The sequence below is a fragment of the Myotis brandtii genome, unplaced genomic scaffold, assembly GCF_000412655.1.
Source record: "Myotis brandtii unplaced genomic scaffold, ASM41265v1 scaffold397, whole genome shotgun sequence".
Lineage (NCBI taxonomy): Eukaryota > Metazoa > Chordata > Mammalia > Chiroptera > Vespertilionidae > Myotis > Myotis brandtii.
The window spans coordinates 304,522-332,287 of NW_005365229.1; the positions used below are offsets into that span (position 1 = coordinate 304,522).

Below are 27,766 nucleotides of genomic sequence, written 5' to 3' on the forward strand. Positions count from 1 at the left end.
CATGCAAATCCAAATGGCGGCATCACTGCATAGGAGGAAACCCAAGGAGGGCGGGGGGCGCCCAGAATTCAGCTTCCTGGCTGTTTGGAAATTGGCTCCCATCAATAGACATTGTGGCAGGTTTACACTCCGGACTAGGATAAGAGGTGGGGGAAGTTAACCCGTCTCACTGTAGAGTTGGAGAAACTGAGGACCAGAGAGGTCAAGCAACTTGACCCAAGTCACACAGACAGGAAAGGGCAGAACCACAACTAAAGCCAGGTTTTCTGACCTCAGATTCCATCCTCTGCCAGACACCGCAGGCAGCCCTGCCTGATAATGTTAATGATGGACATGAGTCTGCCTGGTACAACCGGGGACCTTGGCTGGCCCATCACGAGCTGAGGGTCAAGGTGAACCACCATCCCTGGCGGGGGTGGCACTGCTCACATGGGACAGCGGGCTGGCTGGCAGCTTGACTGCCTATCTGGGCCCAGGGAAGATGTGTGGGTGATGTTCCTGTTTGACAAAGCGTGACAGTGAGAACAGAGGAGATTTGGGACATTGGGTAGCCGAATAAAATGAGGACAGGTTTCTGGAACACTTGCCCTCAGACTCAGCAGCTGTAATGCACAGTGTGCAGAGAACAGGCTTTGGTTTCAGCGGCTCAGATGCCTCGGGCAGGCTACTCAACCTCTCTGGGCTTCAGGGCCTTTGGATGCCAGAAGAGGGATCCCCCTCCCCTCGCCCCCCGGGTGCTTGTAAGGAGCCAGTGGGACGCCGCAGCACACAGAGGGGGAGCTCGGTCTTGAAGGGCAGTCACACAGGTGGGAAGGCCTGGAGGTCAGAGGGATGGCACACCTCTTCCCTGACCAGGCCAACGGCTCCATCTCCATCCCAGCTGCCCCATGTCAGACTGTGCTCAGCATTCGTTCCAGTGGGAAGGTGCACGCGTGGTGCCCAATAATCATTGCATGACTTGTGAGCATGGCAAAGAGGTGGCCTGGGCAACGTAAGACAGGGTAACCGGACCCAGACATGGATCCAGGGGACACTGCTTCATGTTTCCCAGCCACCGGAAGCGATGATGTGGGGGCCTCAGGGTGATGTGATTGGGGAGCAAAGGGTCTTAAGCCCTTTCTCAGGATTTCAATGACTTGGCGGGAACCTGCCCAGGATAAGTCAAATACCACAGCCACCGCCTGAGCACACCTCCAGCTGAGAATCTGGAAGACCCCAGATGTCAGCCAATGGTCCCCAGCCTGATGTGGGGGTGTACCCGCGGAGCTCTGCCAGTCAGCTGCCCTTTCTCCAAGACTGTGCCAGTCACCCTGCCCCAGCCCAGTCCTCTGCAGAGCAAGGTCAGCACTGTGATCCAGGCTGTGACCTAGACTGTGATCTCACCATCCAATCCCAGCACAGTGACCAGCACACAGTAGGTGTTCAATCAAGAGCTGGCCAATAAACAAATGTCAAGAAATAAAGCTGAAGAAGCAGGAGGCAGACCATGAGGAGCTTTGTACTTAAACTGGAGGAGTTTGGGACGTGCCCTGGAGGCAGCTGAAATGGGTTCCATGCGCAGCGCAGTTGGAGATGGTCTGGAGCAGTGGTCGGCAAACTCATTAGTCAACAGAGCCAAATATCAATAGTACAACGATTGAAATTTCTTTTGAGAGACAAATTTTTTAAACTTAAACTATATAGGTAGGTACATTGTTATTAACTTAATTAGGGTACTCCTAAGGCTTAGGAAGAGCCACACTCAAGGGGCCAAAGAGCCACATGTGGCTCGCGAGCCACAGTTTGCCGACCACGGGTCTGGAGGAGATGAAAATGGATGTGGCGGGAAGAATAGTTGGAGAGGGGGTTGCTGGGAAAAATCAAATGGAAGATGCAGAGCTGCGACTGGCTCTGACTGGCTGAGAGGTGAGAGGTGAGAGGTGAGAGGTGAGAGGTGAGGGGGTAAAGTGTGGCATCCAGGTTCCTGGCAGGGACAGGTGGGGGCAGGGCATCCCCCAAATCGGAATCCCTGGGGGAAGTCACGTGCTGTTGGGGACGATTCTGCCTCCCCAGGCAGCTGACTCTGCAAATGTGTGTGACATGTTTGTTGACACATTTTTTTCCAGCACCAACTGCTGAGGCATCTGGGATCTGCAAACGTTTCAAAACAAAGTCGGGCTCTGAGTGTAAACACCCCCGTGGAGCCTGCATGCTGGAGACACGCCCCAGGAGTCCTCTACTGCGGCCCCTGAACTTGTCAACTAATCGGAGGGGGGAAATGTCCCCAAGTCCCTCCCAGGCAGGGCAAACCCATTCGCAAGGAGGGAAATGTGGTTCTCTTTATTATCTTCCACTGTGCCCGCTAAAAGGGGAGGACGTTTAAGGCTGGGAGTCGGTTCCTAACATTGTGGGGCTCTCAGCCTTCCCTGCCTTTCTTCGATCTTTGGGGGGGGGACTCACACCCCTTGGCACGTGTGGATACGTAAGTCACTCTCTGAGTAAAATGAAAGCCCCCCAGTGACACTCGGCGTCGGGGAGGATGTGGAGTGACCACCACTCACACACGCTGCTGGGGGAGTGGAAACAGACAGTTTGGACCACTGTCTGCTCACCACGACGGCCCGCAGCTCCACTCCTAGCCGTGTACCCCCTGGAGACCATGCCTGTTCACGGAAGACAGGCACTCTGTGTTCACGGCAGCGGCCGCTGTAGGAACGACCCGATGCCCACCAGCAGGGGTGGATGCATACCGGCCGCGCACTCACACCCTGGACGGCTGCGCAGCCGCGGGACTAGGTGGTCGTGGCTCTGCACAAGGTGAATCGCGCAGATGGGTTGTGAGTGAATTAGCCAGACGTGATGAGACGCACACTGTGATGCCATTCACGTGCCAAGAAAGAATGGAAGGAGCGCCCTTATGCTGTTAGAATAAGGGGAGAGGGCTGGGGAATAGTAACGGCTGGGGCATGTTGTGGGGACCATTTGTTATTCACAAATTCTCAATGGGGGCGATAAACATCCTACCCTGTGGTGTAGAGAGCACGGGCAGCTATAGGGTATTACCACAGCGGATGTCATACCTGACATACCATGTTGTAAAGATGTGTAGCAGACACAGTATGGCCCCCAAGAAGATGCCACCCCCTCAACCCTGGGACTGTGAGTATGTTATAGGGCCAAAGGGACTTGGCAGATGTAATTAAGGTTCCTAATTGGTTCAGACAGGGATATTATTCTGGCTTTTCCGAGTGGGCCCAGTGCAACCACGAGCCCTGTGCTAAGAGCAGAAAGAGTGATGGAAGACCGAGCACAGGATTGGCCTGGGTTGCTGGCATGAAGATGGCGGGATCACGTGGGAACCGTGTGAATGAAAGGGATTATGCTAACAACCAGATGAGCACACAGTAGTCTCCCCTGTAGCCTCCAGCTAAGCGCGGATGTCCATTTTCCAAGCCCCTCAGCCAAGCGCTCAGCTGAGCCTGCCCGGCTCCTGATCCATAAAATCAATGTGACAGCCAATGGGTGTTGCTTTAAATCCCTCTCATATGGGGGCGGGGTACGTTCCCAGACACCCAGTGATGCCTGAGACTGCAGACAGTACCAAACCCCGTGCATGTTTTCCCTTTACATACAACCTATGATAAAGCTTAATTTGTAAATTAGGCACAGTGAGAGATTGCCAACGATAACTAATAATAAAATAGAACCATTTTAACAACATGCTGTAATAAAAGCTATGTGGATGTGGCATTATTAAGTAAAATAAGGGTGACTTGAACACACGCTCTGCGATACCTCGACAGTCAATCTGATAACCAAGACGGCTACTGAGTGATGAACGGGCAGGGAGCCTCGACCGTGTGGACGTGCCGGACAAAGGGATGAGCCATAGCCCAGCATGAGATTTCATCACACTACTCAGAACTGTGCCCAACTCAAAACTTATGGCCCTCGCTGGTTTGGCTCAGTGGATAGAGTGTTGGCCTGTGGACTTAGGGTTCCCGGGTTTGATTCTGGTCAAGGGCACATGCCCAGGTTGCAGGCTTGATCCCCAGTAGAGGATGTGCAGGAGGCAGCCCATCAATGGTTCTTTCTCATCACTGATGTTTCTAGCTCTCTCTCCCTCTCCCTTCCTCTCTGAAATCAATAATAAAATATTTTTAAAACTACGAGTTGTTTATTTCTGGAACTTTTGCATTTACTATTTTTGGACCACGGATGACCACGGGTAACTGAAACTGTGGAAAGTGAAACTGCGGATCAGGGGGGTTACTATACATATTATGCTCTTGATTTCTGTTAATCATTATGATCAATTTCATCGTTTTATGCCCACACAGCACTGCTTACCTCACTCTGTAGCACTTACTATGGTTGTAATTCTCTACTTACGTGTCGAGAATTAAGTTAATTGACTGCCACCATGGGAGCGGGGTGCTGGGTTTCTGCTCACCACGGTACTCCAAGCGCCTCGCGCATAGTGTGTGCTCAGTAGATACTTATGGAGTGAATGAATGGATGCACTATTTCCCAAGGTGCCCCAGTGGTCCTCTGAACTGCCGTGAACACGCTGGTCTTTACCGTCTAACCCGGGACTCACCGCATTCTGAGGCTGTTGCACGAGCTTCATGAGCGCAGGATGGTTGTAACCTGGGGATGGGAAGGTGGTTAGAGACCAACATCACAGCTGAGGGCCCTGTGCCCCTCCTCCATTGCCCGCCCCTCCCCTCCTTTCCAACCTCTTCTCATGCCGCCACGTCTTGGCAGACAAAAACACCCATGGCTGGGCCCACCCAGACCCCCTGACTCAGAATCTCTCAGGGTGTGGCCCGGAAATCTTCAACAGGTTCTCTAGGTAATTCTGAGGTTCAGGTTTGAGACCTACAGAGCTAGACAAACACAAGAGGAGGTGGGTGCAGGCGAAAGCAAACTTCCAGGTCTGGGAAGGGTTCCCCAGGCCGGCGTGATGAATCACAAATGTGGTCCCCGCTTTCTCCCCCAGTGCCTACAGACGGTGCCTACAGACAGAGTCAAGCTGCTTTAAGTGTTGGCTCAGGAGCCGAGTGAGTGCGTGGCACAACCTGCCATCTGAGGCCAGCGTACCGGTTCTGCCTTCACACTTATTCCCAGAGTCCCGTGGCATTTACTGTCCAGCCTGGGCCTGGCCCTCCATGACGAGGTTTAAGACACCCTTTGACTCAGCAATTACTCTTCTATGAATTTATCCTGCACCTGTGTATGAAGACCAATGTACACACATCCTAACTGTGCCACTCCAACATCTCCAGGCTTGAAAGCCACCGAAAGTCCGTCAACAGCAGATCAATTGTTGCCAGGGTTAGCGATGAAGAGAAAACCCCTGCACACAGCTCAGTAAGTGGAAGCTTTTATTGTAAAGGGCGGGGGTGTAAGACAGGACTGCCCACACCGGAGCCAGATGTCCTGGGCTCAAAGCCTTTACTTCTGTTTACTGAGCATCTACTATGTGCAGGGGGCTTTCTGTTCATTATTGCGAGTCCTGGCCACAACTCTCACAGCAAGGCCAAGTTTGTAGGTGGCACCGAGGTCAGGAGACCAGATCGGAAGACCCTCAACGGCAGTGGCAAGTGTTCAGCTCAATGGATATCAGCTGAGTGAATGAATAATGCAGAGACCCGGCAACATGGAAGAACTCCAAACTGACGTACGTGAGAAAAGACTCATCTGTGAATCTGGGAGCAGGTCGCAGAACTTGGAGAAAAGCTCTCAGTCTTCAAGCATCACCATTTTTATGGCGCACACCTTGTACTTATTTTCTTTCAGTCGATTCATTTTTTTAATTTAAATACACTTACTTTGAGAGGAGACTTTAGAGTACAATGGTGAGAGGCCTGCCCACCTCTGAGCTTGGGGCCCGCTGCCTCCAGAGTAACAGATTAGCCAGTTTAGATGGGTATGAAAGACCCAGCGTCACCCGGGGTTGGGTGCAGGGGGCCGTCTCCTCCATGCAATCAGAGAGTGAACAGATGTGGTTTCACTCAGCCTGCTGTAGGGAGCATGGACTGGGGGCATGATTGTGGGGGGGCGGTTGGGCCAACCATCCCCTTCTGTTCCCATGCCAATCGGAGGTGTGCTGGGCCCAAGGCTGGAAAGCGCTCATTACTCAAGGAAGGAACATGGTGGGTATTTTCCCACTGTTTTCTGGCTCGAGGCCTCTCAGCTCTGCTCTTTATCACACTGCCTGGTGTGTGTGACTTCTCTGCCTCAGATGAGCAGGTATGAGATCACAGATTCTTGTCTACTAGCTTCATTAGGACAGATGAAAGCAGAGCGGGCCCCTCAGATCAGGGAACTCCTACCCTGGGCCTTCGAAGCCCTGGACTGCCCCCCACAGCAGGGCAGGGGCGGCCGTCTGGGAGGCTGCTGTCACAGAAGTAAGCAGAGAGGCAGTGACTCACTGGTTTAAATCCTTTGGCTTCTTGGACACACTGGGCAAACCCTGCACCTTCTCGAAAGCTGGCTCCCCCATCAGTAAACAGGTGGGGGGGGGGGGGAAATGCTAAACTAACCAACATTATAGGACTGTTGTGGGGATTTAATAACATGAAAGGCACTTAGCAATATGCCAGGCATAGAGCAAATTCTCAGTGATTAAGAGTTAAAAAATCACCTCAAAGGCTACAGATATGGGAGAAAAGGTGGCGCGAGAGAGAAACTTAGAACTTCTAGTCTTTTTAACAGCTGCTGCCGGCCTGATCCTCCCGCCCCAACACACATACACTGGCTGGCTGGGGAGTCCAACCGAGGGAGCCCCGGGGGGAGAGGGAGGGTGGAGGAGTCACTGGCCCACAGCCCCATGGCTAATACATGGTGGAGCCAAGATGCAAACCCAGGATCACTCGAATCTAATCCCTTTCCCTCTGATGCAAAATGGAGGTGGGCTGGTAAACCTTAGCATCCAAAATGCCTTCCAAGGCCGAGGCATGTCTGAATGATGGGACTCTCCAGAGAGAATGAGTCACCCACTTACTGACTAATTGCACCTTCATGGGGAATAAATAGGTGGGAGGCACTGCGATGGGGGAAGCGGAGGAGGAGTGGGGACCTGATTTGGGGTCTCGGGGGAAGGCCCTGGCTGCCGGGGTGGGAGCTGCTGACGAGTGGGAGCACAAGGGGCCAGGCTCCACTGACTCAGCCTACAGCCCAGGGATCCAAGGGGAACCCACAGACCAGAGAAACATCGGCCATCCAAGCTGCAAACACCAGCTACTGCAGGTCCAGGTCAGCCCGTCCATCCTGTCACCTGTCCCTTCCTACAGCAGCAAGTCACGCTCCGTGTGACCGGAAGGTGAGCCTGTGAGGCAGGTGCTGCTGGTGGCCCCATCCAGGCACCTGGGCACCTGTGCTGCGCAGGCCACCGCCTCCCAGCTGCCGTGCATGCATCTGATAACGGCTCCAGCTGCCTCCGGCTCTGGAAAATCGCCCTTGGTGCCTGGAAGCCACTTCACCCCAGAGCTGACAAGTCCTTCCTTCTGGCAGCTGACGGGCAATGCCCGCCTGGCACAGAGGTACACAGAGGCCGGTCTCTTTGCTGCAGGCTGGGACCAACTCTGGGGTGCAATGCATGCTCAAGAGCACCCTGGGGGACCAGGCAGTGGTTGGTCTCCGGCTGACAGCTCATCCCTCTTAGCTTTCCCCCCTGCCCTGTGCTGTTTCCCTCCTGCCCCTGCCCCCTTTCTGCTGAGAGCTCTCTCTCAATAAACTACATGCACAGAATCCTGCCTCGGGCCCCTCCTCTGGGAAACCCAATCACAGACAGCAAACTCTGGTCACACAGACCTGGGCCCACATCCCGGCTCAGCTTCCTCGCAAGCTGCTAAGCTCCGCTTCTCTATCTGCAAAACCGAATACTAATACATACCTACCTAGTAGGTTTAGGGGGAGGAGTAAATGAGAGAAGACATGTAAAGTCCCTAGTAACACACCCTCTACGAATAACTGTGCCTTTCTTCTGCCCTTGAGGGAAGTGTCTGGTAACATGCGGGCGGGCGTGCTAGAAGGGACTTGCGGAGGCTGGGTAGCCACGGCTAAGAGAGAGAGATTACCTTCAAGGACGGGTGTTCCAGCTCTTACCTATGGGGACAGAGGAGATCTGGGAATAGAGATCCAGCATTCGGTTGCCATCCACGTCGACCAGGTAATTGCCTCGGCTCTCTTCGTAATTGCAGAAGAAGTGCACAGCCTCTGCGTTCTTCGGGAAAAGACAGACTGAGTCAGGCTCACGCCACTCCCGAGTCCTCCATGTTTAGGATTCAGCTTGAATCACAGAAAAGGACCACGCCCCGACCAGTCTATGGACATGCGGAAGGTCTCTGCGGGTGCCAGAAATGCCACATTTCCTGCCCCGGGGTAATTACACGGGTGATTTGCTTTACGATAGTTTATGAAGCTGTGAATTTGTATTGTATGCAGTTGTCTGTGCGTGTTTTACATATCACAACAAAAAGGTTGATCTGTATCTCTCAAGACTATTCTGATAGGATGTATATGGTAAGCCATAGAGCACCCATGAAGAAAACTAAAAACACACACATAGTAATTATGGAAGAGATAAAAATGTTAGACTAGAAGTTACTCACTTAATGCAAAAACACAAAATAAAAGAGGCACAGGGGAACAAAAAGGATATGAGACAAAGAGGAAAAAAATGTAACAAGGAAGATGTAAATACAACCATATCAATAATAACATTAACTGTGGACGGACTGAGCAATTTAATCAAAAGTCAGAAACTGTCAGACTGCATTAAAAAGGTTCAGCTATAAGCTGTTGACATGCCACACACTTGAGTTTCAAGAATACAAATAGGTTAAAAGGATGAAAAAAGATACATGAGCCCTAGCCGGTTTGGTTCATTGGATAGAGCATTGGCCCGTGGACTGAAGGGTCCCAGGTTCCATTCCAGTCAAGGGCATATACCTCAGTTGCAGCCTCAATCCCCAGCCCTGGGTGGGGTGCGTGTGGGAGGCAAACAATTGATGGGTCAATGTTTCTCTCTCAGTGTCTCTCCCCCTCCCTTCCATTTTCTCTAAAAGTCAATGGAAAAATATCTTGGATGAGGATTAACAACAACAAAAAAGATAACATGATTCTCACAGCAATCATAAGAAAGCTGGAATGGTTTTTACCCGTGGTTGGCAAACTGTGGCTCGTGAGCCACATGCGGCTCTCTCTTTGGCCCCTTGAGTGTGGCTCTTCCTAAGCCTTAGGACTACCCTAATTAAGTTAATAACAATGTACCTACCTATATAGTTTAAGTTTAACAAATTTGGCTCTCAAAAGAAATTTCAATCGTTGTACTGTTGATATTTGGCTCTGTTGACTAATGAGTTTGCCGACCACTGGTTTATACTAATATCAGACAAAATCAACTATAGAATGAACAACAACAACAACAACAACAACAAAATGTTCCCAGAAGTAAAGAGAGGCATTTAATGATGACAAAGAGTCAGCCCACTAAGAAGATACAACAATTATAAACATACATGCACCTAATAACAGAGCCCCAAAATATATGAAGCAAAAATGGACAGAATTAAAGGGGGAAATAGTTCTACAAGAATAGTTCTAATTTCTTAAATAAAACAAGTGAGAAACCTAATAATAATAATAATAATAATAAAAAGAATAGTTCTACCAGAAAGTTGTTATGTCCTGGAGACTTCAATACGTGGCTTTCAATGATGGACAGAACATAGGCAGAAGGTTAACAAGGAAGTGGACGTGAACAACGCTCTAACCCAATATCTCACCGGTACCCACAGAACACCCCACCCAGCGACAGGGCAGTGCACGTTCTTCTCAGGTACACATGGAACATTTTCCAGTATAGACCATATGCGGGGCCATGAAAAGGCTCAATACAGTTAAGAGAATTGAAAACATGTTTTCACAAAATCTGTTTTCTAACCACAATGCAATGACATTAGACATCAATAACAGAAAGAAACTTGAGAAGTTCACCAAAATGTGGAAATCAAAGAACACAAAAATAACCAATGAGTGAAAGAAGAAATCACAAGGAAAATGAGAAAAAAAGGTTCTGAATAACTTTTTTTTTTTTCCTTTTTGAAAAGAGCCAGCACAGAAAAGCATCTGTGCCCCTCAGCTAAATTGTACTAGAGAAGCAAAGGAAGGAACGTTGCCTCATCACCACTTACCTGAATTGTATTCAGCTGTTTCATTAACTCCTGCGGGCAAGAAAAGCAAGAGCATTACAGCAAGGACACACTCTTCAAAGTAGTTTAAAATCGTTCAGGTCTTCCCAAGTCTTGGGGCTGCTTTTCCCTTCATGCGAATAACTTCATAGTTAAGTAGTCAACGATATTATAAATATTTTAAAATTGCTTAATATAAATCGTTGGTGGGAAACTACTCCTGACAGTTAAGTGATCATTACAATGGACAGACTGGAGATTTAGGCATTGGAAGATAATTAAATAAACTAAAATATTTAACAAAAAAAAATTAAGTTGAAGGCGTTTACCTATGTCCATAGAAGCATGGGTTTTACTTTTTATTTAGAAGAAAAAAGGCTTTTTAACACCATGTTAGGAAAATAAAATCAACTGAAAAATATAAATTTGCACCCAAAGACCCATTTATAATTACGGTATAATCCAGATATTTTATAAACCACTGTGCAATTCTATATGGAAACTGGGGATTATACACCAGTTGCTTTAATATTATAAAGATTTAACCTCTAAAAATGATTTAATATAAAATAAACTTTGGCAATTAGTGTTATAAAATTATATATTTCCACATTAAAGTAGAAAATATTAATTAAAATATTAAAAATCTATTCCCAAAACATTTCATTACTATTAAACGAAAATCTACCGATTCCCAATAGAAATATGTGTGGGAAAGTCTCCTTTTGTGAACAGACACTCTCCATAACTACAATCATTTATCAGAAAAGGATTTCTGGATTTATAAATAGTTGCACTGACAAAAGGAGGGGGTATCTTTTGACACTAAAAAATGACACTGGAGAAAACTGCAAAATATGCAAAGAAAAATTTAATTTGTATTAAATATGGTTACAGTTATTTTTTAGTGCAAACATTAGAAACAGTATTGCACATCACTTCACAGAATCAAGGTTAGTCAATCTCCAAAATGTGTCAGATGCAGATTCTGTAGCATCTTTGAGTAAAAGTTCCAGTCTCCATCATCACTCAACTTGTGTCTCTTCCATCTCACACACTGACATTTACTCCAGGAATTCAGAGCTATCCAATGTCTCTCATATGCCATGTACTGTCACCCTGTATGCCTCTCCACATACCATTCCCCTTGCCTAGAACAGAATACATTCCTTTGGCAAATTTCTCCTTTTTGTCCTTCAAGGTCAAGCTCAAGGTCATTTGCTATCCATTCCCTGCGCTATATAGCTTTGCCATGTTCTTCCACTGTTGGTAGGTTGTTCTGCCCCAGCCCTTGACCTGCTTTGGCCAACAGAACAAGGTGGAAGTGATGGTGGACCAGTGTGGGGCTTGAGCATCAAGAGGGTTATAGCATGCTCTCCTCTACCATCACCATGAGAACTAGCCCAGCCCAACTTACTGGAGGATGAGAAACACATGGAACAGAGCCAAGTCACTGCAGTGACCAAGCCAAGCCTAGCCTAGACCAACTGATGGCCAGTCATTCCCCAGGCATGAAGGTGGGCCCAACAGAGCTGCCTGGCCAACTCTCAGTTACCCCTAGATCAGGGGTGGGCAAACTTTTTGACTCGAGGGCCACAATGGGTTCTTAAACTGGACCGGAGGGCCGGAACAAAAGCATGGATGGAGTGTTTGTGTGAACTAATATAAATTCAAAGTAAACATCATTACATAAAAGGGTACAGTCTTTTTTTTTTTAGTTTTATTCATTTCAAACAGGCCGGATCCGGCCCGCGGGCCGTAGTTTGCCCACGGCTGACCTAGGGCCAGGGGGAAGGGAACAATGGGGACATTATTGTTTAATAGGTATGGAATTTGAGTTTGAGATGATGAAACATTCTGGAGAATGGACAGTGTTCATGGTTGCACAGCAGTGTGAATGTATTTGATGCTGCTGAACTATACGCTTAAAAATGGTTAATAGGGAAAATTTTATGCTAGGTATATTTTACCAGGATTTAAAAAAGTAAAGTAAACCAGTGAGATGCACCTATGAAAAAACAGTGGTACAATCTGGATGTACAAGGCAGGATGATGTCTTTTTGCTGTTATTTTCTTTTCATTTTTACCTATTTATTTACTAGCTACTTATTTAAAATTTACTAGATAAATTGTATCTAATATAGTCATTCTTAAGTCTTAGAGTTATTTCTTAGAGTTACTGTAGATATTTATATGTTAGTACATGCCCTTGACCAGAATCGAACCTGGGACCTTTGAGTCCGCAGGCCAATGCTCTATCCACTGAGCCAAACCGGTTAGGGCAAACACTGAGGATTTTTTAAAAATGGGAAAGCCCAGTGCCAGTGATGTTGTAGAGAAATGACCTAAATGTCCGACAATAGAAGGTAGCTAAATAGAATATGATGTATCCCCCATTTCATGAACAATGGAATATTGTGCATCCTTTAATAGTTTCAAGATAGACATATTTAATATTTATGGGTATGCAAAGATGCCCGGGGTATTAGCATGTGAACGATCAGATTAGAAAATAACCCAAATTTTGTAAAAATTCAATCTATATCCAAATGTATATAGACCAGAATCTTGCAGCCTTGGCACTGCTGACATTTTGGACTTGGAAATTCTGTGTCGTGGGCTGTCCCGTGCCCTGCAGATGTCAAGCAGTGTCCCTGGCCTCTGCCCACCAGATGCCAGTAGCACCCACCCCAAGTTGTGTCCTAGTTGTGACATTCAAAAGCCACACAGGAGAAAACAATCAAATGTCTAAATTCAGGTGGTCCCCACCTGTAGATTTTTTTTTGTTAAAAACACTTTTGGGCACAAGTCATTTGCTGGAAACTCATTTCACCTGTTTTTGATATAGTGCTAAAGTTAGCAGTGATGGCGAACCTTTTGAGCTCGGCGTGTTAGCATTTTGAAAAACCCTAACTTAACTCTGGTGCCGTGTCACATATAGAAATTTTTTGATATTTGCAACCATAGTAAAACAAAGATTTATATTTTTGATATTTATTTTATATATTTAAATGCCATTTAACAAAGAAAAATCAACCAAAAAAATGAGTTCGTGTGTCACCTCTGACACGCGTGTCATAGGTTCGCCATCACTGTTATAGAGGGTGTGTGAGTTCCCAGGCTTAAGCCCATGAGGCTTTTTAGCTCAGCATGTTGCTGAGACGTAGAGGGTAGCCTTAAACTCCCCATCTCCTTGGTCCCTGAGTGAAAGGCAGCTTGGTGAATCCAAGAAGTGTGCAATGAGTTGTTATAATCTACAATCAGTAACCCCTAGAGCAGTGGTTCTCAACCTTCTGGCCCTTTAAATACAGTTCCTCATGTTGTGACCCAACCATAAATTTATTTTCGTTGCTACTTCATAACTGTAATGTTGCTACTGTTATGAATCGTAATGTAAATATCTGATATGCAGGATGGTCTTAGGCGACCCGTGAAAGGGTTGTTCAACCGCCAAAGGGGTCGCGACCCACAGGTTGAGAACCGCTGCCCTAGAGATCCCTTTAATGTCTCCGGTCTCCTTTATCTTCCTGGTACATATTTGGTGGTTGAGAAATATTAGTTACTCTTCTAGGGTTGCCATAATTGCATCAAACTAGGGAACCACTAGTGACTTTATGTAAATCATATGTGATCTCATTTCATCTTTACACAATGCTGAGGGGGAGTTGTTACTGCATGTGTTAGTGCCTCTCTCTCTCTCTCTCTCTCACACACACACCCAGTTTGCCAAACCATACAAAACCATATTAGAAAACATATTTAAATTCATTCATAATTTTCTATAATTGCTTTGGATATCAAAAAAGTTTTCCAAATTAATTATGTAATGTAATTAATTATGTTGCTCTTTGAATGTAAAGTCAATTAAAACCCAATACTACCCTTATTTTAAGGATGAAGAAACCAGCTTTTGTTGTCTTCTGTTTTATCTTAAAACTAGAGGCCCAATGCACGAAAATTTGTGCAAGATTAGGCCTTCCTTCCCTGGCTGCCAACACCGGCTTTCCTCCAGCACTCGGAACCCAGGCTTCGCTCCGGCCCGGCTTCATCCAGAAGGACGTCTGGAATGATGCCCCGAAGGATGTCTGGTCTAATTAGCATATTACCCTTTTATTATTATAGATGAAAAGGGAATTCCTAAAGAGTTGATTCTATTAGCAGAGCGTTAAAGGTCATGGGACATATTAATGACCTTTTTTTATACACTCAACTGTTTATCTCTTTCTTGGCCAGAACTCCAGGTTCCTAGTCAAGGCTAACTCCAATTAGACCTGCAGAAAACAGGGCTGCATGCCTGGATAAAATCGCTCGTAACTAGTGCTGATCTTGCTTGGTTTCAGCAAAGGGGGAAAGCAAAAAGCTTGAAACTAGCAAGCAGTCCTCCAAATGAGGACGTGCAAGCCCTCCCGTCCTTTCTCCAGAAAATGTCCTGATATCTCATTGTTGCACTCAGATTTCTTGGGAATTGGGAAGTGGGACTGCTGGGAATGGAGGCAGTGGCAGTGGGAGCTGCAGCCCTGATGATACCAAGACTGAGCAAACAGGAGCTGGGAGGTGGGGTAGGGAGAGGCGTGGAGAGAGCAGGGATTGACAGGCACGGGACAGGGATGCTGAGGGCAGGTGCAAGGCAGATGGGTCTGTTCCAAAAACTTCAATGGTTCCTACCATGTGCCAAGTGTTAGTGGGTGTGGATGGAAGAGGGCCAAGACTGCTGGGCAGAGACCCTTAAATTCAGAGCTGGGTAAGCTTGCTGGCAACTGCGCTATCAGACAAAGAGAGATGGGGAAGCTAACGTGTGAGCTAGGCAGGCCCCACCAGGCACACTGTCATCTCTAGTTTCAATTAATTCACAACCCGCCCGTGAGGTGGTAGTGTTGTTCCCATTTTATGAATGAGAATCAGAGAGGTTAAGTGACTTTCCCAAGGTCACAGAGCTAGTGAGTTGCAAAGGCAGGATTTGAACCCAGGTCAATACTTCTGCTTTTCCTACTATATCTCAATTTTTAATTTTATGGAGAAAAATAGTCAAATACCAATACAATCAAATACCAAATACCAATACAATACCAATGATGATATATAACATCCTCTTAATTCGCTGAATGATGATATAAAGCCACAAGAGAAAAGAAGATTTGAATGGTCACGGAAGCCTTTTCTGGATCTCTTATACCAAGTCACCCAAGCATCTGTCCATCATCAAGCACGGACAGGACTGTACCAGGCATTATCTGGAGCACTTTACAAGCATTATCCCTTTCCAAGGAGGGAGATGTTATCCGCAGGTTACAGAAGAAGACACCAAAGCTCAGAAAGGTCAATTAATTTGCCCAAAGTCACACACCTGGTAAGTGGCTAAACTGGAAGTTTGTCCGCCTGACCTCTCCTTTCCTAGGTAATTGGAATGTAACGGGTGGCCTCTTTGATCCCATCTAGAGTAGGTCTTTGAAATGAAACATTTGCAGCAAAACAACTCGCTTCCCCCAGAAGCAAATTACTATCGGAAGCACAGGAAGCAGAACAAAAAAAAGTTTGAGTTAATATTGAATGATCCAGTATTCTCATTCATAAATAAGGCAGCACACCCAGGAGGCAGGGGTCTGCCTGGACACACAAGACCAGGCCTGCAGGTAAGTCCAGCCCAGCCTTCTGGGCCCAGCAGTGAGACTCGCCTCCCTCAGTGCCCAGGGGACAGCCACAGTCAATTTTTAACTCCAAACTATAAAAACAGCCATCAAACGTTTTTAATATCCTCTTGATCTTTTTGCTGAGAGTAATAAATGAATGTCATTTCCCCAAACAGCAAGATGTGAGCCAGGTCAAAGTCAAGGCCAAGTTCACTTGGAGCTGTTTGCTCTGCTTCTCTTATAAACAATCTTATCTCCCTCCCTGCAACTGTCCACCCCCTTATTTTGTGATAACACGATCATTGAGGAACTAGCAATAAGCAGCAAGGAAAAAAACACCACGTCTAATTTCACCACCTGGAGACAACCATTTTGCAGTCAAGTCTCCTGGTCTCTGTATTCTACTTGTCAACGTAAGATTATAAACATTTTTAGGGGTGGCATGAAACGATGCCATGGGAACACTGTCTCAGGCCATGAGCCTCCTCAAGTGTAGTGGCTTTACAGTGATCGGATGGGTGGAGACACACGCGGAAGCATCTGCACATGGTGGGTGGCACCAGGCTGTGGCTTCCGACTTGGGTGCTCTGCTCTAGGAAGAGGTCTACGCAGCCCTGAATCCCGCACAATCACACAAGTGGGCTTGGACGGGGACCCGCAGCTCTGACTGCGAGCCTCGGATGAGACCAGCCTCAGCTAATAGCTCAGCCTCCCCCTCATGAGCCACCTGGAGTCAGAGGATCCAGGTGAGCCCCATGGGTTCAGGTCCACAGACACTGTGAGACGATAAACATTATTTAACCAGCTAAGTGTGGGGGTATTTGCTATGTGGCCATAGGTAACTAACACAGTGGTGAAGGGTGTGAGTCCTGGGGCCACACTGGCTCAGCTCAAAGCCTGGTTCAGCCCCTTGCTAGCTCTGGGCAAGTTCCTTCATTTCTCTGAGCCTCACTTTCCTCTGTCTGATGGAGTTGTGGCAAGGGCTAAATGGTTAAGGATACTTTATTATTCCTATAATTTAAAAAACCATTTTCCTATTGTTACTTGCCCATAAGCAGTGTATGACAATGCACATATTATGGTAACTTTGCCAACACTGTGTTTTATTATTAAGAAACTCTAAAAAAACCCAAAGGCTGGCCAGTGCCTTTGTCTCCAGGCAGTCTGTCTATCTATCTATCCATCCACCCATCCATCCATCCATTATCTATCCATCATATTAGAGATGCCAAATTGATAGGCCAAAAAAAACACACAACTCATTGAGTTTCTGAATCTGGCATAAGTGTGCCAAAGATTCGACTCCAGCTGAGAAATCGCAGAGCTGAGTAACTCTGATTTAGCCCCTTCTATTTTTTTGCATTGTGTCTCCATATCCATGCTTATAAAATGGGAGTTAGGACACTCCCCACCTTACTGTAAATATCAATTTGAAGTGCTTTCACAGGAGCCATTTCTTTAGATACAAGTAACTTGTGAAACAGGGAGGATTATCATTGTCATCCCCACTTTCCTGATGGGAAAACTGAGGCTTGGAGTTCTGTCCATTGCTTAGGCTCACTTGGCTAATAGGTGGTAGTTGAAGCCAGTAGCCCAATCTTATGAGTCTTAATCCATTGCTCTTTCCTTGATTCCTCCAGAGGAAGGCTCAGATGTCCTTGAGGATGACCTTCAAAGGCTGAGCCACGTGTGCCACCAGGCTGGAGTGCCCCAGGGGCCACGCTCTCTTTCCTCTGATGTATCTTCCACAACCAGCACAGCGCTCCGAACCTCGGAGGTGGCTCCACAGTATTAGTTATGGAACGAATGAATCTTCCATGCCCACGACTCTCCCTCCTAGTTGGTGCAAACTAGACCTGGATTATTCTGGTTTCATTTTATTTTTAACATAATGATAAGCATTTACATGCTTCTCTTATGATTAAATAAAACAAAACAAATCCTCCAAACCTACTAAGGCTACCAAGGTGGAGAACAACAAGAAAAGACTGAAAAGCTGTCACAGAGCAAGGAGTCGGGGAGATGTGACAATGTGCAATGTGGAAACTTGACTGGGACAAAGGGGGACGTAAGGGGAAAACCAGTGAAATCCAAAGAGAAGCTGGGGTTTGATTAATAGTGACGTACCAAGGTCAGGTTCTTAGTTGGGACAAGAGCATCCTTGGTTTGTATTTATTTATTTATTTGTTTGTTGGTTTATTCATTTATTTATTTATTTTTATTTTTGTTAATCCTCACCTGAGGATATTTTTCCATTGGTTTTTAGAGAGAGTGGAAGGGAGGGGGAGAGACAGAGAGAAAGAAACATCGATGTAAGAGAGACACATAGATTGGTTGCCTCCCGAACGTGCCCAACCAGGGCCTGGGATCAAGCCTGCAACCTAGGTACATGCCCTTGAGCAGAACCGAACCTGGGACCCTTTAGTCCGCAAGCCGACACTCTATCCACTGAGCAAAACTGGCTAGGGCAAGAGCATCCTTGTGATGTAAGATGTTAACAAGCGGGAAACTGGGTGAGGGACATATGGGCTCTCTCTGTACTACCTTTGCAACTTCTCTGTATACCTAAAATCATCCCAAAGTAGAAAGCATGCTAATATTCCTGGGAGAGGAGTGAACATTGTCTCACCCAGAATACAAACATGCAAACAAAGGACACGCCAGCCATTTGCCTTCAGAAGACAGACAGGACCGACAATAATAAGAGGACACTGTGATGACAAACATGGGGCTCCCAGAGAACTGGGGACAGCCTGGAGATGCAATGTGTGCGAAGGGAGGTCACTGCTAGCTTCTGCCTCTCTCAGAGCCGCATGGATCCATGTGGCTGTGTGACCTTGGGCAAGTGACTCTGCTTCTCTGAGCTGCAGTTTTCTCACTTGTGGAATGGGATTCACTCCTGCCGTCCTCCTGGGACCACTGGGAGGGGGGCCTCTTGAGATCATGCAAGCAGGGTGTTCCCGGATGAAGCTCACTTGGCTAAGCTGCCTGAACTCAGTGAGGTGGAGAGAAAGGGGAGCCTCCGAGAGAGCCAGAAGGCAGATGAGCAGGCGGTGGGTGTGAGGTGTGGGAGGTGAGGGAGAGGGAAGTGGGGGTGGGACATTCCAGGGAGGCCACCTCCTGTCTAGTGCCATTGAGCACAGCTAGCCTTTACATCAATTACAAGGACTCTTGTTACTTTCTTTGTTTCTTGGCAGCAGTTCGAGTTGTGTGTTTTGCCTGATGGTCCCTGTGGGAACAGCCTGGGCCCTTCTAGCTGCTGGGGCCACACCTCTGTGCAAGTGGGTAGATCAGCTCCCTGCCCACTGCAGAGCTGACTGCATGGGGAGCAGAGATGGGGGAAGGGCAGGGGGTGATGGGACAGCCCCGGAAGCACTGGCTGGCCAGTGCCTTTGTCCCCAAGGACTCTCCCACTCGGAATCCCTAGTCTTGATCATGCTCCTGCTACCGCCACGACCCCCAGAGCTTACCGGGCACGAGCAGGCGGCAGTTGTGCTGGAAGCTGCAGGCCAGCCGCCGGGTGAGCAGCATGGAGGCCATGATCCCCTCCTTCGGGAACAGAGGCCGCCCTCACACGCTCCCCCTGAAAGAACCAGGAGCAGAATTAGGCCAGCGAAGACCACGCCCCCTCCGGCCACGTATCCCACCCCCTCCACGTCCCTCAGAGTGTGGAAAGTGCTTCTGACGTCAAACCCTCTGCTTTCAGACGGAATACACACTGTAAGTCCTTTTCATTTGGCCTTGACCATACCCCGGTGTCAAAAAATAAAAAATAAAATAAAATAAACGGAGCCACTTTAAAACGGAGCCGGAGCTGCCTTGCAGAGAAACTGCCTTGCACGCCTCATGCCTCAACTCTTGGAATGTTAGAACGGGATGCAATAACCTTTGGATGGAGACGGAAGCAACCCTGTTTCCGGAGAAAACTGCTTGCAAAGATACCAAGAAAGCAGCTATGACTACCAGACTGAAATGTAAAAACATTCTACCCCAATAGAAATGCCTTTCTTCTGCTGATGCAATTGTCCCCGTGCCCCCTCATAGAGGCCCACTGCCTTCGTCTCCGAATCGGAACACTATTTGCACTCCTTCCCGAATCCGTGGGTGTGTCCCAAATAGCTGTTCTTACTGATTTCAAATACATGCTTGTCTGCCTCTCACTTTGAAAGGCCTTTTCATTTTTAACACCAGGTGGGATGATCACCCCATTTTTCTAGGTGGTAAAACAGAGAGGGGGTAGAGTTGGCTTGAGATGCCGCTGCAGGCGAGCACCTGGGGCAGCCGACAAGTCTGTGCTCTGCTCGATGGAAGGACCAGGACGGAGGAAACTGCAGAGCAATTGTCGGTGTGGGAGACCAGGTGATCCCTCTGCCTTGTTCCCAGCAGACTATAGGGTGTTGGGCTGCGTGGGAACCCTGTGGACAGGGGAGCAGCTGGTGGGCCATTTTGGGGGTGTACGTCTCCAGTATGAACAACCATCCTGAGTTTGCTTGGGACTGAGAGGGTTCTGATATGTGGGATTTTCCAATTTGAACCTGGACCCGTCCGGGCAAACTGGAGAGTTAGCCTACCCAGCACCAGGAGTCAGGGTTCTCAGCTCCCACTTCACAGGGCGGGGGGCTGATTCCCTCCAGACTGCTCCCGAGTCGAGTCGTGCCCCCAAATACCTGAGCGTAGCTTTGCTGGTTGCTTTTTGCATCATGGGCTGGGAACAAGCCCCCATTGTTTGCTTGTTTCCTTTTATCACCTCTTCCTCCACAAGCCCCCAACCCCCTCAGCCACCATTCAAACATGCTCTCTGCATCTTTCTGTTTGTGCGTCTTCTTGCTGAATGCCGGCTTTGTTATCTGGAACCTGTATTTTCAATTGTATTGTGTTGTATCTCAGAACAATGACTGAAGCACTCACTTCTCACTACTACTTGTGGACCCTGCGTCCCAAATCCTTTCTGCGTATCGCACATGGTGCCAAGCGCTTTACATACAGGACTACTAATATTTGTCATTATTATCTGCACCCACAACAATGCTAAGTGTCCCCTTTTTACAGACGCAGAGACTGAGGCACAGAGTTAAGTGGTGTTCCTGAAGACAGAACTCAGATCTGTTTGGCCACAGAGTCAGCAGACTTCACCACTGCACTGAATCCAAACACGGCCTGGATGTCCACCCACTCATTCTGCAACAAAGCACTCCACTGCGCACCAACTCAATGGCAGCTTGGAGGAAGCATCAACTAGAGGCGATGGACACAGATCCAGAGAGATCCTGCCGTGCAGAACGGAACAAGGAAGGACGATGGGTTGGTTTCAGAAAGCCACATGCACGTGGGCTTAGCAGCACAGGTGAGGAAACAGGTGAGGTGGGAGTTTGGCACGGAGCCCTGGATAATGGTGGCAGCACCCTCAAACCAGGGCCCTCACAGCTAATGAGGTATCGGGCTTTATTATTAGAAGCAAAGAGTGAATGAGGGAGGCGGGTGGTAGGCATTGACTTGAGGATATCCACTAGGCACTGGGTACAGGGGTCAATTAGATGGTCACAGTCCTCGTCCTCTAACCATTATCATGTCTTGAGAAATCCTATGTGCAGGCTGGTGCTGCAGATACCATCCCATTTCATCCTCAGAGCCCTGGGAGGTGGCTGCCATCATTAACCTGATCTCACAGATGAGGCAGCGGAGGCTGCCTAGGGGGGAGGGTGCAGCACGCCATGCCTCCCCACTCTCACAACCTCCCCCCCTGTCAACAGGGGTGCAGACCTGACAGCCATGTCTGTTCTGTGGGACCCCCAGCCCAGGTGAACTGGACCGGGCTGGGCCACAGTCCAGGGAGCTGTGGGTCAGCTACCCTCGACCCGCTGAGAGGAGCCAGCTTTCAAACAGGGTCTCTGGATGGAGAAGAATATGCAGAGAGAAGCAGCGCCGGAGAAAGGAAGTGGGTCCTGCAGGTAGGGGACTGGTTGGTTCCATGTCAAGCCTGCAACCCAGCTTGGCATTGGATGCACCACTCACTCCTGAACTAGTGAGTGAACCTGAGACCCCCCTTTCCTGGGTGAGGACGGGGAGAGCCAGAGTGTTCGGCTCACAGAGGCCCCTCCACGTGGGAGGAAACATGAGGAGCCAGGGAAAAGTGTTCCCACCCTGAGAGTGCCTTGGTAAGAACGTTCAGAAAGCACCCTCCCTCCTATGGGGCTTGCTTGCATCACCTTCAATGGAGTTCTGTCACTTACAAACAGCGACCCAGCTAATAGCACGGTTAGAGTATCAGACTGACAGCCCCAAATCTTGGGAGCGCATTGGGGGTAACAGTGCCTCTTCCGCTCAGCACCAGCACGGCAGGTGGAGAAAGGCCCCGCAGGGCAGCTGAGGACAAAGACTTCAGGGCCAGCAAACCTTCCTCTCTCTGGGGGACCGGGATTCCTCCAGGTGGAAGTGGCTGTGGTGTGCGGTTGCTGGGTGAGATTCTGCGGGGCACTACATCCCCCTCAATCCGCTCAACCACCCAGGCATTTCAGAAACGAGGAGACAGAAGTTGGAAGGAGTTAAGGTATTGGCCTTGGTCAGGTCAGAAGATTGCTTGGGACTGTGTGACCCCAAAGCCCATTCATTATAGCACTTCAATTAATTCGGCAAATAACAAAACACCTAACGGTAGTAGATATGAAGCTCGATGAATATAAGTGATTTTGTTCTAAAGAAATGTGTATTGCCCTTTACCAGAGGGAAATATTACTGAGAAAGGCAGGGCTTGGAAACTCAAGGGATTTTTTAAATCTATTCCAGAATATTCAACTCAAGGCAAGCCTGTTAATGCAGCAGCACGGTAACTATATAGAAAGTGCAGTTGCTGGCTCTCATTTAAAATCGTTTGACTCCGCACAGTTCAATCGACATTAACCAGGTTTTTAAAAAATTCGATAATCTCAGAGTACTCGAATTTGAATGCTCTGCAAAAGGGGGAGTCACACCGCACACTTTCAATTTCGAAACGTCACTTTGTGACCTATCTCTCCATGACACATTGGTGGCCCGCGGGTGAAATTGACCTTATAACCAAACCTGACCTCCATCAGACATTAATTCTTAGCACCACACATTCCCAATAATCAGAAGAGTTCATGCCATTTGTTCACTTCCTCTGGCCCATTAATTCAATCAACAAGATTAATTAGCTCCAGTTACAGGCGAGGCACTGCATTATTTAGACGCAGGAGAAATGGCCGTTTGTCTCAAACAGGAGCACTTGACTCCGCACAGTTCAATTGACATTAACCAGGTTTTTAAAAAATTCGAGAATCTCAGAGTACTCGAATTTGAATGCTCTGCAAAAGGGGGAGTCACACCGCACACTTTCAATTTCGAAACGTCACTTTGTGACCTATCTCTCCATGACACATTGGTGGCCCGCGGGTGAAATTGACCTTATAACCAAACCTGACCTCCATCAGACATTAATTCTTAGCACCACACATTCCCAATAATCAGAAGAGTTCATGCCATTTGTTCACTTCCTCTGGCCCATTAATTCAATCAACAAGATTAATTAGCTCCAGTTACAGGCGAGGCACTGCATTATTTAGACGCAGGAGAAATGGGATGAATAAAATGCTCTCTCTTTCCAAAGCTCATAATTTAGTGGCAAAGGAGTGAGGGGGGAGAATGGGAGAATTTAATATACTAGGTGGCTTTACCCATCATGCCAATAAATTCTTAAAATTACCTGGGAAGATATGTACAGTACATAAAAATTTTCCAGTTCACTGTCAACAGCTAATTCTGTATAAGGCAGAATAGAATAATGGAATCATGACTATCTGCAGGTATGAGCACGGTGTCCTGGGAACACACAGAGATTCATCCTGGCGGAGTTACGACGCCAATAAGGCACAGAAGAAAGGGGGGTAAGGCCTGAGCAAAGGCTCGGAGGCGAGAGGACATGGAATGGTCAAGGACTCAGGCGTGAAGTGGTAGAGCGGTGGAAGGGAAGCTAAGGGGCAGGTTCTGGGGTCGCTGAGGAAAGGGGCCCAGCATGCAGCAGACTCTCCCTGCAGACATGCTCTGCAGCCCCTCAGATGCAAGCTGGCCACAGGGAAGGCAGAACTGCTGGAGCATGCGAGGTGGGCGCCCGGGTTCCTGCAGCCCCGTGCATGGGGGCAAGTTCCTAACAGCACTGGTGCAGGCTGCCACCACCTCTCGCCTGGACGAGGGCAATGATGTGCTCGGTGGCCCCTCGGCTTCCTCTCTTGCTCTCTTTCCATCCATTTTCTATTGGGCCCCTGACCTTTTTAAAGAACAATTCATACATCACTCTCTTGCCTATAACACTCCAATCGCACTTAGAAAAGTGTAAACCCCGAGACAATGGGGGTTGGGTTTTTCTGAGCTCAGCACAGTTCCCAGAGTCAATGTATGTAGCAAATAAACTCAACACGTCTGAGCTGTGAAATGGGCACAGCACCACCAGCCTTTTAAAGTAGATCTGAGGATTCATATTAAAACGTGTGAGCTCGGCCCGGCTGGTGTGGCTCAGTGGGTTGAGAGGTGTCCCACGCACCAAGAGGTTGCTGGTTCAATTCCTGGTCAGGGCACATGCCTGGGTTTCAGACTCAATCTCCAGTTGGGGGCATATAGGAGGCAGCCAATAGGTGTGTGTGTGTCTCTCTCTCATTGATGTTTCTCTCTCTCTCTCTCTCCCCATCTCCCTTCCTCTCTATCTAAAAATCAATAAAAACATATTTTAGAAAATTTGTAATGTGTGAGCCAGTCTGAAATTTGTGTTAAAACAACTTAACAATATTCCCCTCCCCCAACCTGAAGTCACTGGGTACCCTGGGTGCACTACTCCCACCCCCGAAGTGGCGGGAAACCGCCCACCACGCCCTTTGCAATCTGCTGGGTGCTGGCGCTCCTGGTGTCAGAAACCCTAGTCTCCCCCTGGGTTCTTTACAGCTCATTACACAGCACGTGACTTCTCACAGTATAATGGACATACATCATGTATTTACTTACCATATTTCTTTAAAATAAACCTGAAGTCACTGGGTACCCTGGGCGCACTACTCCCACCCCCGAAGTGGCGGGAGACCGCCCACCACGCCCTTTGCAATCTGCTGGGCCTTGGATCTGAGAAATGAGGGGATCCCGGGTGGGGGGTGCTCTTGGGGGCACTGCCAAAATCAGAATGGAAACAGGCTGGGTGCTGGCGCTCCTGGTGTCTGAAACCCTAGTCTCCCCCTGGGTTCTTTATGGCTCATTACACAGCACGCGACTTCTCACAGTCGTAATGGCCATACATCATGTATTTACTTACCATATTTCTTTAAAATCAATTTGCTTTTGAAATGTAAATAAAGTGCATTTCCAAGAATCTTTTCTAGTCACGAGTCAACCTCCCCTCCCTCAGAGCTTCCTTTGCTACAAACAAAGGTGATTAGGAAGAGAATGTAATGAAATCCAAGCAGGTTATTACATGAAAAGCTGGGTACAGTCAGCCGCCCAAGGCTCTGGCCTCAGCCTGGTCCTAGCTTTTGCTGGAGCGGGAGCCTGGCAGGCACTGACAGCTGTGACCGGCAGGCTAGCCTCCGACAGACTCTTTTCCTCGGCATAATCGGAACTGCAAGCGAACTTGAATTCAATCAATAACTAAAAGAGAACAGGAACCGTCAGAGTGCATGGCAAGTGAGGTAGTTTCTGTTTCACACATTCAGTGCTGTTTCTTACTGTAGGTCTCGGTCAAAACAGGTTGGAACATCCTGGTCCAACCACATAGAGAGTCCTCTGGTGGACCCACCTCTCCCCAGCCCTCTCCCTTTAATTAAAATGCTAATTAGTTCTCTCTGCTCCCTCTTATCTGCCTCCTGCATTTGGAGGGCGGGATAGGATGGGCTAATGCAGGGTTTAAATCAATAGGGCCAGAGGATTCCGGTGAAAGGGAAAACACAGATATATAAATAAACCCTTACAGTTTGCTCTGTAGGGAGAATAAAAGTCGGAAAAGGATCGGCTGCCATGTTTTGCTCACTTGCTAGGTGCCATGTACCTTCCACATGTAACTTCTGTCATTGAAGACTTTGCCTTGTATGACAAGCTCAGAAGGTAATGGGCTTTCCCAAGGCCTCGGAGCTCAAAAGCCATTGATTTCTCACAGGAGCTCTGCACCCATGACAGGGCCCCACCCAGAACAGCTACACCGAGCCTCACGGATGTGTTCTGGGCACAGGGGGAGCTCCTATGGTGAGGTTGACCTCTACCATCATAAGAGGTGGATGGTGGACCCTGCACTTGACCCAGCTCTGCACAGCCCCCGTAGCCCTGGAAATGGAGGGTTCTCGCTTTGAAAGGTACGGGGAGGAAGAAGCCAGGGTAGCCATTTGAGGACATGGTGTGCAGGGTGTTGACTGTGAAACCACCCTCCTTTACTTGCTGTGTGACCCTGGACACCTCTCTGTGCCTCAGCTTCCTCATCTGTAAAATGGGGATAATACCACTTGAACCTACCTCAGGGGCTGGCGGAGACTTGGGCCCCTGCTAGTATCCCCAGCCCCAGAGCAGTGCCTGGCTTCAAGTAATCATTGGATAAGTAGTAAACTCTCCACAAACGCCCTATGAAGATGGTGTCTGACTCATCTCTCCACTATGCTGCCCTGTGAACATGAAATCTTTGCATGCACCACTGGCTAGATACGGACCCGCCGGGCCGCTCTGGGCCTCCAAAGATGCTCTCTCTCATTCTCCCATCTGCTCTCAGGGCAGAGACAAAAGTGCTGGCAGGGGTTGGGGACATTCCTTTCCAGTCTGCAGTTCCAGCCCCTGGCTTTTCTGCACACTCAATAATACACGATAACAAAAGTTGCCAAGGCCAGGGGTCGCCATGGCAACCAATAAAGCTGGAACCCTGGGCCTTTGCAATGGCTAACAGGGCCCCATTCATGGGGCTGTGATGGATGGTGCTGGGACAGAGGCTTTATCTCAGACCTGGCTTCCCACCGCCTCCCCTGCCTATCTCTGCAGCCTCCCCTGCCTATATCTCTGCAGCTCGGCCCCAGCCCTCACTCCTTGCATTCCTAATTTCCTATAATCTGCCTCTTGGGGCATCATACAATCATCAGAGACTTGTATGAGGGGAGAGGAAAACTATTCTTGGAAACAGGCAAGTGTTGACTAAGAAAGACAGAGGTGCTGTTTAGAAAGTCATCTGAGCCAGCAATTGGGTCCTAATGTGCTATATACTATGGTACTAGCTTGATGACTCTGGGTAAGTTGTTCAACTCATCAGGGCCTCAGTTTCCTCAGCTGTCAAATGGGACGAACGAAGCCTACCCCTGAGGTCATGCAGCACTCAGCCCGGTTAGGGCCAACTGAAGAACGTACACAGGACAGGAAAAGATGGCTCCTTGCAGGCCACGGTCTCAGTTTCCAGAGAACCCTCTACCTTGGAGGGAAGGCATTTCTTCTACAGCGTAAGGGCTGGGAAGAGCTATTGGCACGTGTGGTGGCCCAGGTTCCCTGGGAGGAGCTGGTCTGCTCCCTCCTGGTCCACCCTCAGGCATCTGGGCCCCCGTTCACCCCGCCTCCCTGCCTGTCTTCCCAGGCTCCAGCAGGAAGAGGGAGGTGAACTTAAACTGTGGGTGCAGACAGCATGAATACAGCGCTCCCACAAGGCCGTGGCCCCCAGCCTGTGAGCAAGCAAAGTGAAGGGGAAAGGAATATACAAGATTTCCAATGTCTGAATGTGAGACACGGAGCCTCTGTTCTGGGGTAGGAAAGATTCAGAAAGAAGCGTCCTTGAGCCGATGAGCTAACTGGATTTCTGGCCCCACAAGAGAGGAGGAGTGAAAGAACAGAGTTCGGTTTGAGAAGGATGCTACCCCAGGCCAAAGCCACAGAAGGTCCGGCCTTTAAAATCGGTTTGTTCAGGTTCACAAATCTTTACGGAGCACCTGTGCGGAACCCCGAACACCG

The 27,766-nt window shown here is 48.4% G+C and overlaps 1 protein-coding gene across 1 annotated transcript in view; it reads right to left on the reverse strand.

The window, feature by feature from the left end:
- ABAT (4-aminobutyrate aminotransferase) overlaps window positions 1–27,766 on the reverse strand; it is an 80,889-nt gene that overhangs the window by 46,899 nt on the left and 6,224 nt on the right. Inside the window, exons 2-5 of the mRNA XM_005872999.2 lie at window positions 19,276–19,388; window positions 10,182–10,228; window positions 8,092–8,209; window positions 4,580–4,629 (exon numbers count right to left, since the gene is read on the reverse strand). Of these exons, the coding sequence (XP_005873061.1) occupies window positions 4,580–4,629; window positions 8,092–8,209; window positions 10,182–10,228; window positions 19,276–19,345 (285 nt within the window). The 5' untranslated portion in view covers window positions 19,346–19,388. The remainder of the gene's footprint in view (window positions 1–4,579; window positions 4,630–8,091; window positions 8,210–10,181; window positions 10,229–19,275; window positions 19,389–27,766) is intronic.